We start from the raw sequence: 13336 nt of genomic DNA, 5'->3' as shown, positions 1-13336 counted from the left end.
CAGAAAGAGAACTCGCAACTCCTCTGTCAATCTGACCAGCTCCACTACCTTCAGTAATCACCAGAGGGAAGCCAGAGAGAGAATTCAAAACAGACAAGGTAACAAAAAACACAACTTAGCTTTCTCTGCTGCAAAGCACCGCACAGCGGAATAAGGCACCAGAAAAGTGAACTCCACAAAGCACCACTGCACCCAGAGAGCTCCTTACTCCAGCTTGGTCTCTGTAGAATGCTCTGACAGTCAGCTGATGCATCAGATGACCTTTTAAAGGATGGTGGGAGTGGTCACCGCCCACATCAGCTGACCCAGCAGCAATGCAATTACACCAGCTTGCCAGTCGGGAAAAACTGACATTTAACCCCCTCTGGCCTGAAAGGAAAAAAGTTTTAACTTAGTGGACCCAGAGCTGCCACAAATCCAAAAATGGATCGTGATACATTCTCATCATCATTCCAGTGTGTCCTGGATGCCAAGCTGAGTGGTCGCATTACTTATGTCACCGCTCAGGAATGCATCCAGATGTGACTGAGTTGGAGCTTGTAGTGAGACATGGATTATCGGCAGACAGGTGAGTATAACTTCAATTTTTTATTTTTACATTAATAAATGGGTAAAAGGTCAGGAAGTGTTTATTTTAATGAAATGACTTTTCTGTTCGTGTGACTTTTTAATTTTGACAACAAGGTTAGTAATGGGGGTGTCTGATAGATACTTCTCCATTACTAAACCCTGGGCTTGGTGTCAGCAGCAAGCATAAAACAGCTGACATCAACCCCAAAACTATTACCCCACTTGCCACCACATCAGGACAAGTGGGAACAGCCGAGGCTAAGCGCCTGAATTGGTACCTCTAATGGATGTGCCTATTTTGGGATGGCTGTGGTCTGCTATTTTTAGGATGGGGATGGCCAATATCTATGGCCCCGTCCCAGTCTGAGAATACTATTCTTAATAACTAGCACAGGTGAAGCTGACATCTGTGGGCTGTAACCCTCAGCTGTTTGCTTTAGCTTGGCTAGTTATTAAAAATCGGGGGGACCCCACTCCATTTTTTGTAAAGTGTTTAAAAAGCTGTATTGCAAAAAGCTTCTGTGCACTGAAAATGTTCAGCCACCGTTGATAGACTGCAGAGATGAGCGGTAAATAAGAAAGAGCAGCAAATGATAGAATTAAAAATCTCTCTATTCTTGAGAAAGATTCTCAATGAGAAGTCAATTGTAAAGTTGTTCATTGCAATTTTATCCTTTTTAAGATGCTGAGAATAACCCATTGATAGCTTTTTATGTTACAAAGAATTGGCCAAAAAATTAGCATTACTTACTATACACCATCAGTTCAGAACATAAAGGTATCATGATTCCTATGAACACGATTTTGTGCTAATAATTGTTGAAGAAGAATCTTCCATTATGAAATAAAATGGTTCGCTTCATAGAAAAGTGAGTGAATGGACTTCTGATACATGGTACAGATGTATAGACCAGAATTATCCATTGTATATATTTTTCTCAGTGTGTATTTTTTATATGCCTAAAAATAACATTTCAGAAAAGCATTATAGGAAACGATAGATTTTTCTATAAATTGCCATATAGAACTATTTAAAAGCTTTTAACAGGTAAGGTAACGTGGCCAAATTGTACAATTTAATAAAAGGTCAAAATAAAGCATTAGCTATCAGGGCAGGTTGTGTGTGAATTATATCTGCAGTAATGTCATATTTTTAACTATTACTAGGAAAAGAGAAGCTTGACTATGTGGAGGAGTATCAGAACCTTGCAACTGCGTCAGAATCGATGGGGTTGGAGATCTTCCTTATCCAAAATGTTGGTTACTTTGCTGTAATGGCTAACAAGAACAACCAGCCTGGCTCTGCTCTGTACAGATGGACCAATGGAAAATTCACGATTCATCAATACTTCTCCAGCTACCAAGCCCAAGCATGGAAGCACTTCACAATAGAAAAAAGGGTGAGCATGTAATGCAACCAATTTTTGGGCTGGTATACTCTTTTATGAAGGCCTATAGATAATAATGGTAAATTAGAACATTTGTGAATTATGTGTTAGCCACAAAGTATTTGTAAAACCTTTCTTGTATTTTTAATTGAAGACCTGATTACCTGCAACCTAAGCAGACATTATAATGGCGGCTTTGACTAGATGCCACCTATTCAACCAGACATAACCAATAATTACATTGTGAAAGCATAATTTGGTCTTGTGTTATTTGTGAGCTGGTTTAATTTGCAGTTTTTTTTATGCGAAATTGGTTGCAAATTCTTTGTTCACCATTGATTTATTCTCATTTGAACAATGTCTTTGATTGTATCCATCCATCTTCTTAGTCCTTAAGGATTCACTTACCGTATTTTCCTTTTCACCTTTTTTCACTTCTACTAAAACTTAAAAACTGAAGTCACACGAACAGCACTGGGAGCAATGTTACTGAATTGGACTGTTCAGATGTCCGTTTTTTTGTTTTTCACAGAATCTGCATATGAAAAAAAAATCCCAACAGCATGTACTAGTGTTCTCCATATGTTGAATAAGACTAATATAAAAAAAGCACAGCAGCACCCTGTGAATGGCAAGACATATAATGTCAATGGAAATAAAAACTTCCAAACGCTCTGTCCCTCAGCAAGACGTACTTACAAAAGCGAGGGTTCTTAGCACATGATTTGGCCAATTCATGTGTGCCCGTCAACCGCGACAAGGTGACACTTCTCTGACGGGTCCTGACTGAACCCTACCATATCCTTCTATATATGCCACTTTCAGGTTAAAAAAACCTTCTATAAAGGACAAACATGTCTCTCCTGGGCTGCAAGCCTACAAGTGAATGGGCTAGTAGAACTGGTTGAGAACACCTGCAGGTTAACGGGAGGAGTGCAAGGGTCAAGCAGAGGGAGTCACACCCCCCTATATTTAGCTATACAAAAAACCTGACCAGCACATTTCAAGTGTGAATAGGTGCAAGCTGCAGTGACTGCAAAACATATATAAAAAAAGCACAGCGGCACCCTGTGAATGCCAAGACATATAATGTCAATGGAAATAAAAACTTCCAAACATTCTGTCCCTCAGCAAGATGTACTTACAAAAGCGAAGGTTCTTAGCACATGATTTGGCCAATTCATGTGTGCCCGTCAACCGCGGCAAGGTGACACTTCTCTGACGGGTCCTGTCTGAACCCTACCATATCCTACTATATATGCCACTTTCAGGTTAAAAAAACCTATTATAATGGACAAACATGTCTCTCCTGGGCTGCAAGCCTACAAGTGAATGGGCTAGTAGATCTGGTTGAGAACACCTGCAGGTTAACGGGAGGAGTGCAAGGGTCAAGCAGAGGGAGTCACACCCCCCCTATATTTAGCTATACAAAAAAATATTTCCCCCCTAGAAGAAGCTAAACGCGAAATGGGCTTCGGGGCACTAGGACTACTCCCAGGTCAGATATTATTTACAAGGTGTTACTTTTCTATCTTATTATGGGTGCAGTGGACTGAATCTCCATATGTTCACTAAGGCTGCTATGCACTAATCGCAATTTGCGGGCATTATGCCATTATGACTGACTTCAAGCCCACCTGCCTACAGATGTATTGCATTAAGGTACTTTTTAGGCAGCATTTTCATCTTATGGCCTTGATATTAAGTATATATTGAACAACTTAGTTTTTTGCACTATTGCACTTTATTAAGTCAATTTATCTGTTTTTTCATGGCAGTGCTGCAGGTACACTTTCTGGATACATTTGATATACTCTGAAACTAATTATATTTCTTGTAATACCTTAATTAGTGTCATATTTTTGGGATCCATGTAGGAATTTTTGTATAGACGATTGTTTGGTCATATATATATATATATATATAGTCTCCAATATAGGAGGATATTTATGTGCATTGTTTCCTATGACCCCTTAGGTGTGGCCTAAGCTACCTGTGGTGTGTAGTCCTTCTTTTGCATTTGTATCTTCATTGTTTTATTTTTCAATTATTGATATTTTGAAAAAAGATGGATTGAGATTTATTTGAATTTGGCGTATACTTCCGTTTTTTGGTAGGAGTTATTTGAAATTTATTCTGCTATAGTTGGTCAACATTTATTTAACTAATCTTTAATGTGATGGCTGGAGCTGCTTCTCTTTGGTGCGGCTGGTGATGCTTGGTGGTGTTGATGATGTTGCTACTTGCAATTGCTTTTCCAGGTTTATGTCGTTTTGGAGCGCAGCCTACTATTTGTGATAAGTTTGTAAAGGCCTGATCTCAGCAGTAAGTTGTTCTGAACACAGATGCATATTATACTGCATATCCCCTCACAGTGGGAATTCATCAATGCTCACATTACATTTATAGAACTCACGCAGTGGGGAGTCTGCTGTATACATACATCACATAGGAGACATTGAGACTGCTGTATATACATCATATAGAAGACACCGAGAGTCTGAGACTTCTGTATATACATCACATATGAGGCACTCAGACTGCTGTATATACATCACATAGGAGACACTGAGACTGCTGTATATACATCACATAGAAGACACTGAGACTGCTGTATATACATCACATATGAGGCACTCAGACTGCTGTATATACATCACACAGGTGACACTGAGACTGCTGTATATACATCACATAGGAGACGTGGAGACTGCTGTACATAAATAATATAGGAGACACCGAGCCTGCTGTGTACATTACGTAGGAAATATCGAAATTGCTGTATAGAACACAAAGGATACATAGAGACTGCTGTATACATGACAGAAGCAACTTTGAGAGTGCTGTACATTCATCATATAGGAGACACTGGGGCAGGTGTATATGCATCACATAGGAGACACTGGGGCTGCATCAGATACATCACAATGGAGATAATAGAATAGTGGGTGCACACCTATCAATGAAGTAAAAATATGCAAATGGGGTGCAAAACCTGGCGTCCATACAAACATGTGAGAAAAGGAGAGAAAAGCCGAGACCAATAATGGTATGCACAACCACAATGTAAAATAAAAAAACCTTTATTGCACCGCAAACATGAACAAACATTAAAACCAATTAAAATATGGATACATAGCAATCAAACTACACCCCCTAGTATGAATCAAATCTGTGGAAAATCCACCATCAATAACAATGATAATTGAATGATAATTGAGCTACCTAGTACATAAGGCACATGTGGAAATCAGCACATATTGCAGAAAAAAAATGTGATAGTCATATATGCAAACCATGTGTCAATGCTAAGTCCTGACAATGATTACAAATATGCCATTATAGCAATAATACCAAGTAAGGCCTCTTTCAAACTTCCGTTTTTTACAATCAGTCACAATCCGCCAGGTTTTGAAAAAAAACGGAGCCTCAATTTTTTTTTGAGGATCCGTTTTTTTCCCATTGACTTGCATTAATGGCGGATTGTGACGGATTGCTGTCCGTTGCATCCGTTTTTTGTGAGGATCCTCCAAAAGTTGCTGTCCGTCACCATCCTCAAAGATTTCAGAATGGAGCTTGTAACGTTTTTTTCTCTGGCGGATCCTCCAGACACTCATTTAACCCGAAATTCTTTCTGGGTGCCGGACAAAAATAAAAAAATATTCATTCTCTCTCTCTCTCTCTCTCTCTCTCTCTTTTCCCGGCCAGCGATTCCTTTAAATTTCTTCATTTTCAGGATCCGTCTGAAAACGGATCCTGTGCCATCCGTTCGCATCAGTGTAGAACGGATCCGCTTGTCCGCCTTTTTGGCGGATTATAACTGATGCAAAAAACTGAAGTGTGAAAGAGGCCTTATATGGCCGCATGTGGCGTGCCATGAGTGTAGGTTCCATGGTGATAACCTATAGTAATATGAGCAAAAGGCTAACAATTATCTATGTAAAATGAACCAATATATAAGCACACCACCAAAGACCAAAAGATCATAAGATTCTCTTGCATTCACAAGAGGAAATAGGTATACAACCTGGTAACTGACGGTCTAATGCAGGTGAATGAAAAAAGCATAATAGCCATGAAAAGGATAAGGATAATCCCAGTCACAATAGTAGCTCAAAAAGAGGCTTATAATAAAGCCATATAGATGCAGGTCCACAAAAAGAGGAAAAGGGGTGTGTGGAGAGACCCCACGCGTATCGCTGCGCTCAGCAGCTTCGTCAGGGGAAGTGCATTAGACCGTCAGTTACCAGGTTGTATACCTATTTCCTCTTGTGAATGCAAATGCATATTTGTAATCATTGTCAGGACTTAGCATTGACACATGGTTTCCATATATGAATATCACATTTTTTTTTTCTGCACTATGTGCTGATTTCCACATGTGCCTTATGTATTAGGTAGCGAAATTATCATTGTTATTGATGGTGGATTTTCCACAGATTTGATTCATACTAGGGGGTGTAACTTGATTGCTATGTGTCCATATTTTTAATTGGTTTTAATGTTTGTTCATGTTTGCGGTGCAATAAAAGTTTTTCTATTTTACATTGTGGTTGGGCATACCATTATTGGTCTCGGCTTTTCTCTCCTTTTCTCACATACATCACAATGGAGACACAGGGGCTGCAGCATATACAGTACATCAATCACATAGGATATACCTGGCACTGGTCAGGACATAATCCTTCATTGCATGCTCCACAGTGTTCAGTATTGAATGTCGCGTGTGTGCTTGCAGTTTGAGGAATAATTAAAGGGCTGGGTCCAGCAAACCAGGGCTGCCCATCCGGGCATATAGCCGGAGGTTTCCCATCCCTGATCTAAACCATAGGATTCTACTGGAAGGACTGGGAGAAAGACATGCATTATGTCCCAGCGAAGGCCCTTCGTCTGCATGCAGAATATAAATATTGCCTGTTCTGGAATCTTTACTTTTTCTTTTGCGCCTGTGAATAATAATGACCAAACTTTAGCTGTTTTGAAGGTGAGTTTAAAGACATTCCAAAGGTACAGTAAGAAAACACCAGCCCTTATGGAATTAAAAGCCTTTGTATCCCTAGGATGTCTGCTCCGTGCATTGCATTATCCTGGGCAAATATCTAGCTTTTAAATTATAAAAGAATTTACTCCCAGTTGGTTTAGACAAGATTCTGTCCCAGATAGAATCAATATGTAATGGGGATGTTGGTGTTCGTTAAAGACTGCACTTTATAGCATTTGCAGATGTGGCTTTGTCATGTTCGCCTTATCTTTTCTAGGAAACATGTTTTGATAAACCTAGGTGCCGCGCAGATCTGCCACTGTTCAGTTTGTTTTATGTTGTTTGAACATAAAGCAGGGGAAATGATGAAAAGATTTTGGTGCGATTATGAAACACCCCAGGAGGTATGAAGTACAGGCAAGGACATGCTGCGAATAAATTACCACTTTATATATAAACAGCTGTGTCAGGGGCTTATGTTCTACCAGCTGGGAAGTTGCTGTCTTCATCATGTCTGTGGAGAGAACGAGAGAGAATGCACCGTGGATTGAAAAAAAAGGAGCCTTTCACTGAGGAAGAAAGTATGAACTTGGAGGGTTTAAGAACACAGTATGAGGCAGAGAACATTAGGAAGAATGACACATTCCAATGACAACGTTTATCCCATTGGTTTCATTATACAAGGATATGACTTATTGGTGGCATAAAAAAAAATTGGTTTTGTGACGATAAATCAGCCAACTACTTGTCTCAAGATCTCATATTGCTGCAAACAAATAAATTTGATGTTCTGGATTCTAGAAAAGCTTGATGAGAACTAATATGAGAGTTGTCATGATTACCACAGTACTGGTGGACATAGAAAGGGCCCCTTTGTAAGAACAATAAATGGGCCCTTTGCAGACCAATAACTCATCATAATGCACAACTCCATGTTAAGGAGGTAGAAATGAGCCCCTTTACCTCTAGGGACCCAGTGCGGCTGCACCAATGATATGTCTGCCCCAGGACATCACTACTTGTCACTCAAAGACACCTTGGACCCCAATTCATCATCTCATTTGAGCCTTTTTTGTCTAGTTTTTGGTGCTCATCGCCTGTTTTTCATTTGCATCTCATTCATCTTTTATTTTGTGCCTTTTTTTACAGCCTTTTTTATAGGTGTTTGCTTGTTTTTTTCTCTTTGCTGTTGTAGGAGGGGTTTTTTTGCTTTCCAGATCTTTCAGGCTGATTCATCAATTGTGACTTTTTAGAAGCGTGCAAAATTTGACGCAAATGTACTCTAATCAACCACCTCAGTCCTCGGAGTGATTTTCTGTATAGCAGGTTTGTCACAATTGTTGTGCTATTTTATGAAACATGCAAATTTTTGTCTTAAAAAGTGGTCAAGACGATAGAAAAAAAATGTTTTTTTAAAAAATATTTATACAAAATTAATGAACTACGTTCACCTTATTGAAGAATTTAGTTTCAAAAACAAAAACGAATGCCACAGGACAAAATAGAAAAGTGACTTAAAAAAATTGCAAATGATTAATCAGCCCTTAGAAGATTATGAAAAGAGGAGAAATTATGTTCACTGGTCACTAATGTCAACATTTGGTCACACGCGAGGTGCAGAATATCCCCAGAGTTAACAGGAAACCAATTCAGTAGTTTTAATGTAATCTTGGTGCAAAGATAAAAAATGAACTTTTACATTTGGATAGTTTATGGGTTGTGGTTACAGACGGTGCTCACTATGTCCTGAGCAATGACTGACGCCACACTGGTTGCGCCTCTATGGAAGCCGGAGTCAGCCGGAAGGAATAATGTTCCTTTCCTCCCAATAGTCATCAGTGTGGTGGCTGCATGGATTTAGAACACTATTAACCGGCAGATTAACCCCATATATGAAGGTTTATAGTGTTTTTAAAATGACAGGTTCCCTTTTAAATAAATATCTTAGACCTGATGGGTGTATTTACTTTGAAAATCCATGACGGAATGATAGCATAATCCTTATATAAGATAAATGTTATGGGTCCAGCACTCCTAAAATAATATATTTATATAATTGCCTTGTAATGTTTTCATTTCCTGTTCTGTCCAGATGTCACCATATCCCAGAATTCCAAGCGGAGGAAGTTCACCGACCACCATATTGGGACACCCAAGTGATGGGTGTCTCAATATGGAAACTGCTGCTGGTTCCAACCTATTGCGTGGAAATAACCAGTGGAACACCGTCGTACCACACACACACATACACACTGTCATGATCCAGGACGGGGTTTCACTTTGGCCCATCCTGATCAGACTGGGGGTTAATTGTTTCACCTCTTTCTGGCAAAGGGAGGCTATTTAATGCTCACTGGACCTAGGTCCGGTGTCAGTTATACTCCTGCCCTCGGCTGAGTTATTTGACCTTGTGCGTACGTGTGCCTTGTGCCTGATATCTTGCTTGCTTGTTTGGTTTTGATCCGGTTCTGTCCCTGTTACGAGTTCTGCCTGGCCCTCTTGTACTGCGCTACTTCTCGTGTATGACCATAGGTCCTGTGCCAGCTTGCTAACTTCAGTGTCCGCAGGTCCTGTGCCTCTTTACTTTCCGGTGCTGACTGGACCCTGACACTAATAGTTTGAAGCACGCATTGTCACCTTTGCTGCCCTGCTCCACAGGTATCTTTTAGCACAGTTTCTGTACTCAGGACACACGCACTGGCTCTGTGAGCGAGTGTAGTGTGGTGTCTCTGACACACACACTCTATACACTGAACGCACCATGCACACTCACACACACGCACACACACACTCACATGCAGCCTCTTGTACGGTATCACCAGCGGAACACCATCGCACTGCGCCTGCGTGAATTCCAAAGGCAGAGGAAGCCGGTCACATTAAAGGGGTTTTCCCACAAACGAAAGTTCATTTTAAAAATTGTCTGTGCCTGACCTTGTACAGAGAATACCACATCTCCTGGGCAGGGGAGGAAGCAAAAGACAATACTGACATTACAGCAGGAGATCGCAGAGGATTCATTTTGTGAGGTAAAATATTTCACTGACTGTTTTTAAATAATATTTTACCTCACAAAATGTATCCTCTGCGATCTCCTGCTGTAATGTCAGTATTGTCTTTTGCTTCCTCCCCTGCCCAGGAGCTGTGTTATATTCTGTACATGGTCAGACACAGGGATGAGAGAGACAGAGCACATGGGGGAGACAGCTCAAATGGGACAGCACATGAGGGGAGAACACAGCACAGGAAGGAGAGAGACAGCAGACAAGGGGAATGGCACATGGGGTAAACAGGTCAAAGAAGAGAGCACAGACGGGAGAAGTCAGTACATGGGGAAAGAGAGAGTGGATAGGTGGGCGAGCACATGAGGGGGAGAGATTCTCAACACTGCAAAGCCTGCCCCCATCGTGACATTACCGCCCTCCCGATGCGATAGCATCAGGCCTCCATCTAGTAGTTTTAATATTAGGCAGGAATGCTTTCAAGAAGGAACGTAAAGCCATTCTGACATTGGTTTCCAAGGTAAGAACATCAGCTAAATCAGGTCTAAAAGGTTTATTTATTAATGTATGCAATTTACATTGTGAAATCTGGAGACAGATCCACTGTAACTAAAAATACTTTGGCAGTAGGTTACCACGCTTTACAGGGGTAAACGCTTTTATTTATTGTTAATTTTCCAACCTTAATTTTATCTACTAGGTGATCCTACAGACCCATTATACTTCATTATAGATAGAGGAATATTACTAAGGTAATTCAATTGTTTTTCAATTGGACACGACTTAAGCATCACTTTGTTAATCTCAGTGTATTGAATACTCGAATACCAAGAAGCAAAACTCTTTATTTTCAAATACATCGAATAAATGACATTGCTGATAAACTTAGTTTTTCTGCTGGGGTCAAGCGAAAGTGTATGGATTTTTCCAGGAAAGTAAAATGCCAGTTCGGAGGTAAACAAATAGCTATAACCTTATTATCCAGTTACCAGGCCACATAACATTTCAGATCAGAATGACCCCTATCATATTAGAATATATAAACCCCTATAAAGGCGGAGGTCCTGCTCTGGGACCCCCCCAGGAAGCAGAGTTTAGAAGTGTCGGTTCACACTATGGTAGACGTCAGCCATTCAGCCAACTGTATATCACCTGAATGGTATTGTACAATACTACTTTTCCTCTAAAGAAAAAAAAGAGCAGCCGGCGACGTGCTCCTATTATAAATGCAGTGGATTTTCTAAACTCTGTTTTGATGGATTTTTTTTCTGAATTTAACCCCTTCCCGACCAATGACGCCACATAGGCATCATGAAAACTGGTGCCAATCTGACCAGTGACGCCTATGTGGCGTCATGACTTTAAAGCCCCCCTGCGGGTCGGGTGACCGGGGTCACTGAAAGGTCACTCCACCCGCAGATACAGGGGGCTTTGTTCTTCACCACAGGGGGGCGTGGCTTGGCCCCCACATGGCTATGATCGCTCTGATTGGCTGTTAAAAGTGAAACAGCCAATCAGAGCGATAGTAATATTTCATCAATCAAATTGTCACAATCTGCCCCCCTCCCCCTTCCCTCCACTCCCCCCACCTTCCGATCCCCCCCACGATACTCACTAACCCCCCTGGCTGTCCCGGTGTCCCACCGTCCGGCCGTCCCGGTCCATGGGCGCCGCCATATTGGAAAATGGCGGGCGCATGCGCAGTGCGCCCGCCGGCATTTCCCGGTGGCAGATTCATTTTTTTAATTTTGATCACTGTGATAAACTCTCACAGTGATCAAAATAAAAAAAAGTAAATCACCGCCCCCCCTTATCACCCCCCCATAGGGACAAATAATAAAATATTTTTATTTTTCAATTAGGGTTAGAAATAGGGTTAGGGTTAGAAATAGGGTTAGGATTAGGATTAGGGCAAGGGCAAGGGTTAGGGCTAGGGCTAGGGTTAGGGTTAGGGCTAAGGCTAGGGTTAGGACTAGGATTAGGGCTAGGGTTAGGGCTAGGGTTAGGGTTAGGGGTGGGTTGGGGTTGGGATTAGGGTTAGGTTTGTGATTAGGGTTAGAGTTGGTATTAGGGTTAGGGGTGTGTTGAGGTTATGATTAGGGTTGGGATTAGGGTTAGGGGTGTGTTGGGGTTTGGGTTGGAGATAGAATTGAGGGGTTTCCACTGTTTAGGCACATCAGGGGGTCTCGAAACACGACATGGCGCCACCATTTATTCCAGCCAATTTTGCGTTCAAAAAGTCTAACAGTGCTGCCTCCATTCCGAGCCCCGACGTGTGCCCAAACAGTGGTTTACCCCATATATGGGGTATCAGAGTACTCAGGAAAAATTGCACAAGAACTTTGGGGGTCTAATTTCTCCTGTTACCCTTGGGAAAATTAAAAATTGGGGGCTAAAAAAATAATTTTTGTGGAGAAAAAAATTATTTTTTATTTTCACGGCTCTGCGTTATAAACTTCTGTGAAGCACTTGGGGTTTCAATGTGCTCACCACGCATCTAGATTAGTTCTTTGGGTGGTCTAGTTTCCAAAATGGGGTCAAATGTGGGGGGTTTCCACTGTTTAGGTACATCAGGGGCTCTGCAAACGTAACATGACGCCCGCATCTAGTTGACATTTCAAAACATCACTACTTCCCTTCCAAGCCCCAACGTGTGCCCAAACAGTGGTCCCCCCACTTATGGGGTACCAGCGTACTCAGGAAAAACTGGACAACAACTTTTGGGGTCCAATTTATCTTATTACCCTTGTGAAAATAAAAAATAGTGGGCTAAAATCATTTTTTGAGGGAAAAAATATTTTTTATATTCACGGTTCTGCGCTATAAACTTCTGTGAAGCACTTGGGGGTTCAGAGTGCTCACCACACATCTAGATAAGCTCTTTAGGGGGTCTAGTTTCCAAAATGGGGTCACTTATGGGGGAGCTCCAATGTTTAGGCACACAGGGGCTCTCCAAACACGACATGGTGTCCGCTAACGATTGGAGCTAATTTTCCTTTCAAAAAGTCAAATGGCGCTCCTTCCCTTCCGGGCCCTGCCGTGCGCCCAAACAGTGGTTTATGACCACATATGAGGTAGCGGTGTACTAGAAATTGACCAACAAATTTTAGGATCCATTTCATCCTGTTGCCCATGTGAAAATGAAAAAACTGAGGCTAAAAGAACATTTTTGTGAAAAAAAGTACTTTTTTTTTTTACGGATCAATTTGTGAAGCACTTGGGGGTTCAAATTGCTTATTATGCATCTAGATAAGTTCCTTGGAGAGTCTAGTTTCCAAAATGGGGTCATTTGTGGGGGAGCTCCAATGTTTAGGCACATAGGGGCTCTCCAAACGCGACATGGCAACCGCTAAATATTCCAGCATATTTTCCATTCAAAAAGTCAAATGGCGCTC

General features: G+C 41.2%; 1 protein-coding gene across 1 annotated transcript in view; it reads left to right on the top strand.

Annotated features, from left to right (window-relative positions):
- TSPEAR (thrombospondin type laminin G domain and EAR repeats) overlaps positions 1–13336 on the top strand; it is a 248864-nt gene that overhangs the window by 131376 nt on the left and 104152 nt on the right. Inside the window, exon 7 of the mRNA XM_073551427.1 lies at positions 1738–1970. Within this exon, the coding sequence (XP_073407528.1) occupies positions 1738–1970 (233 nt within the window). The remainder of the gene's footprint in view (positions 1–1737; positions 1971–13336) is intronic.

Source organism: Dendrobates tinctorius, unplaced genomic scaffold (genome assembly GCF_039654945.1).
Source record: "Dendrobates tinctorius isolate UK_male_01 unplaced genomic scaffold, ASM3965494v1 ptg000177l, whole genome shotgun sequence".
In the NCBI taxonomy this organism is placed as follows: Eukaryota; Metazoa; Chordata; class Amphibia; order Anura; family Dendrobatidae; genus Dendrobates; species Dendrobates tinctorius.
Note: the sequence above shows the minus strand (reverse complement) of the source record. Positions and strands in the feature narration are given on the sequence as shown.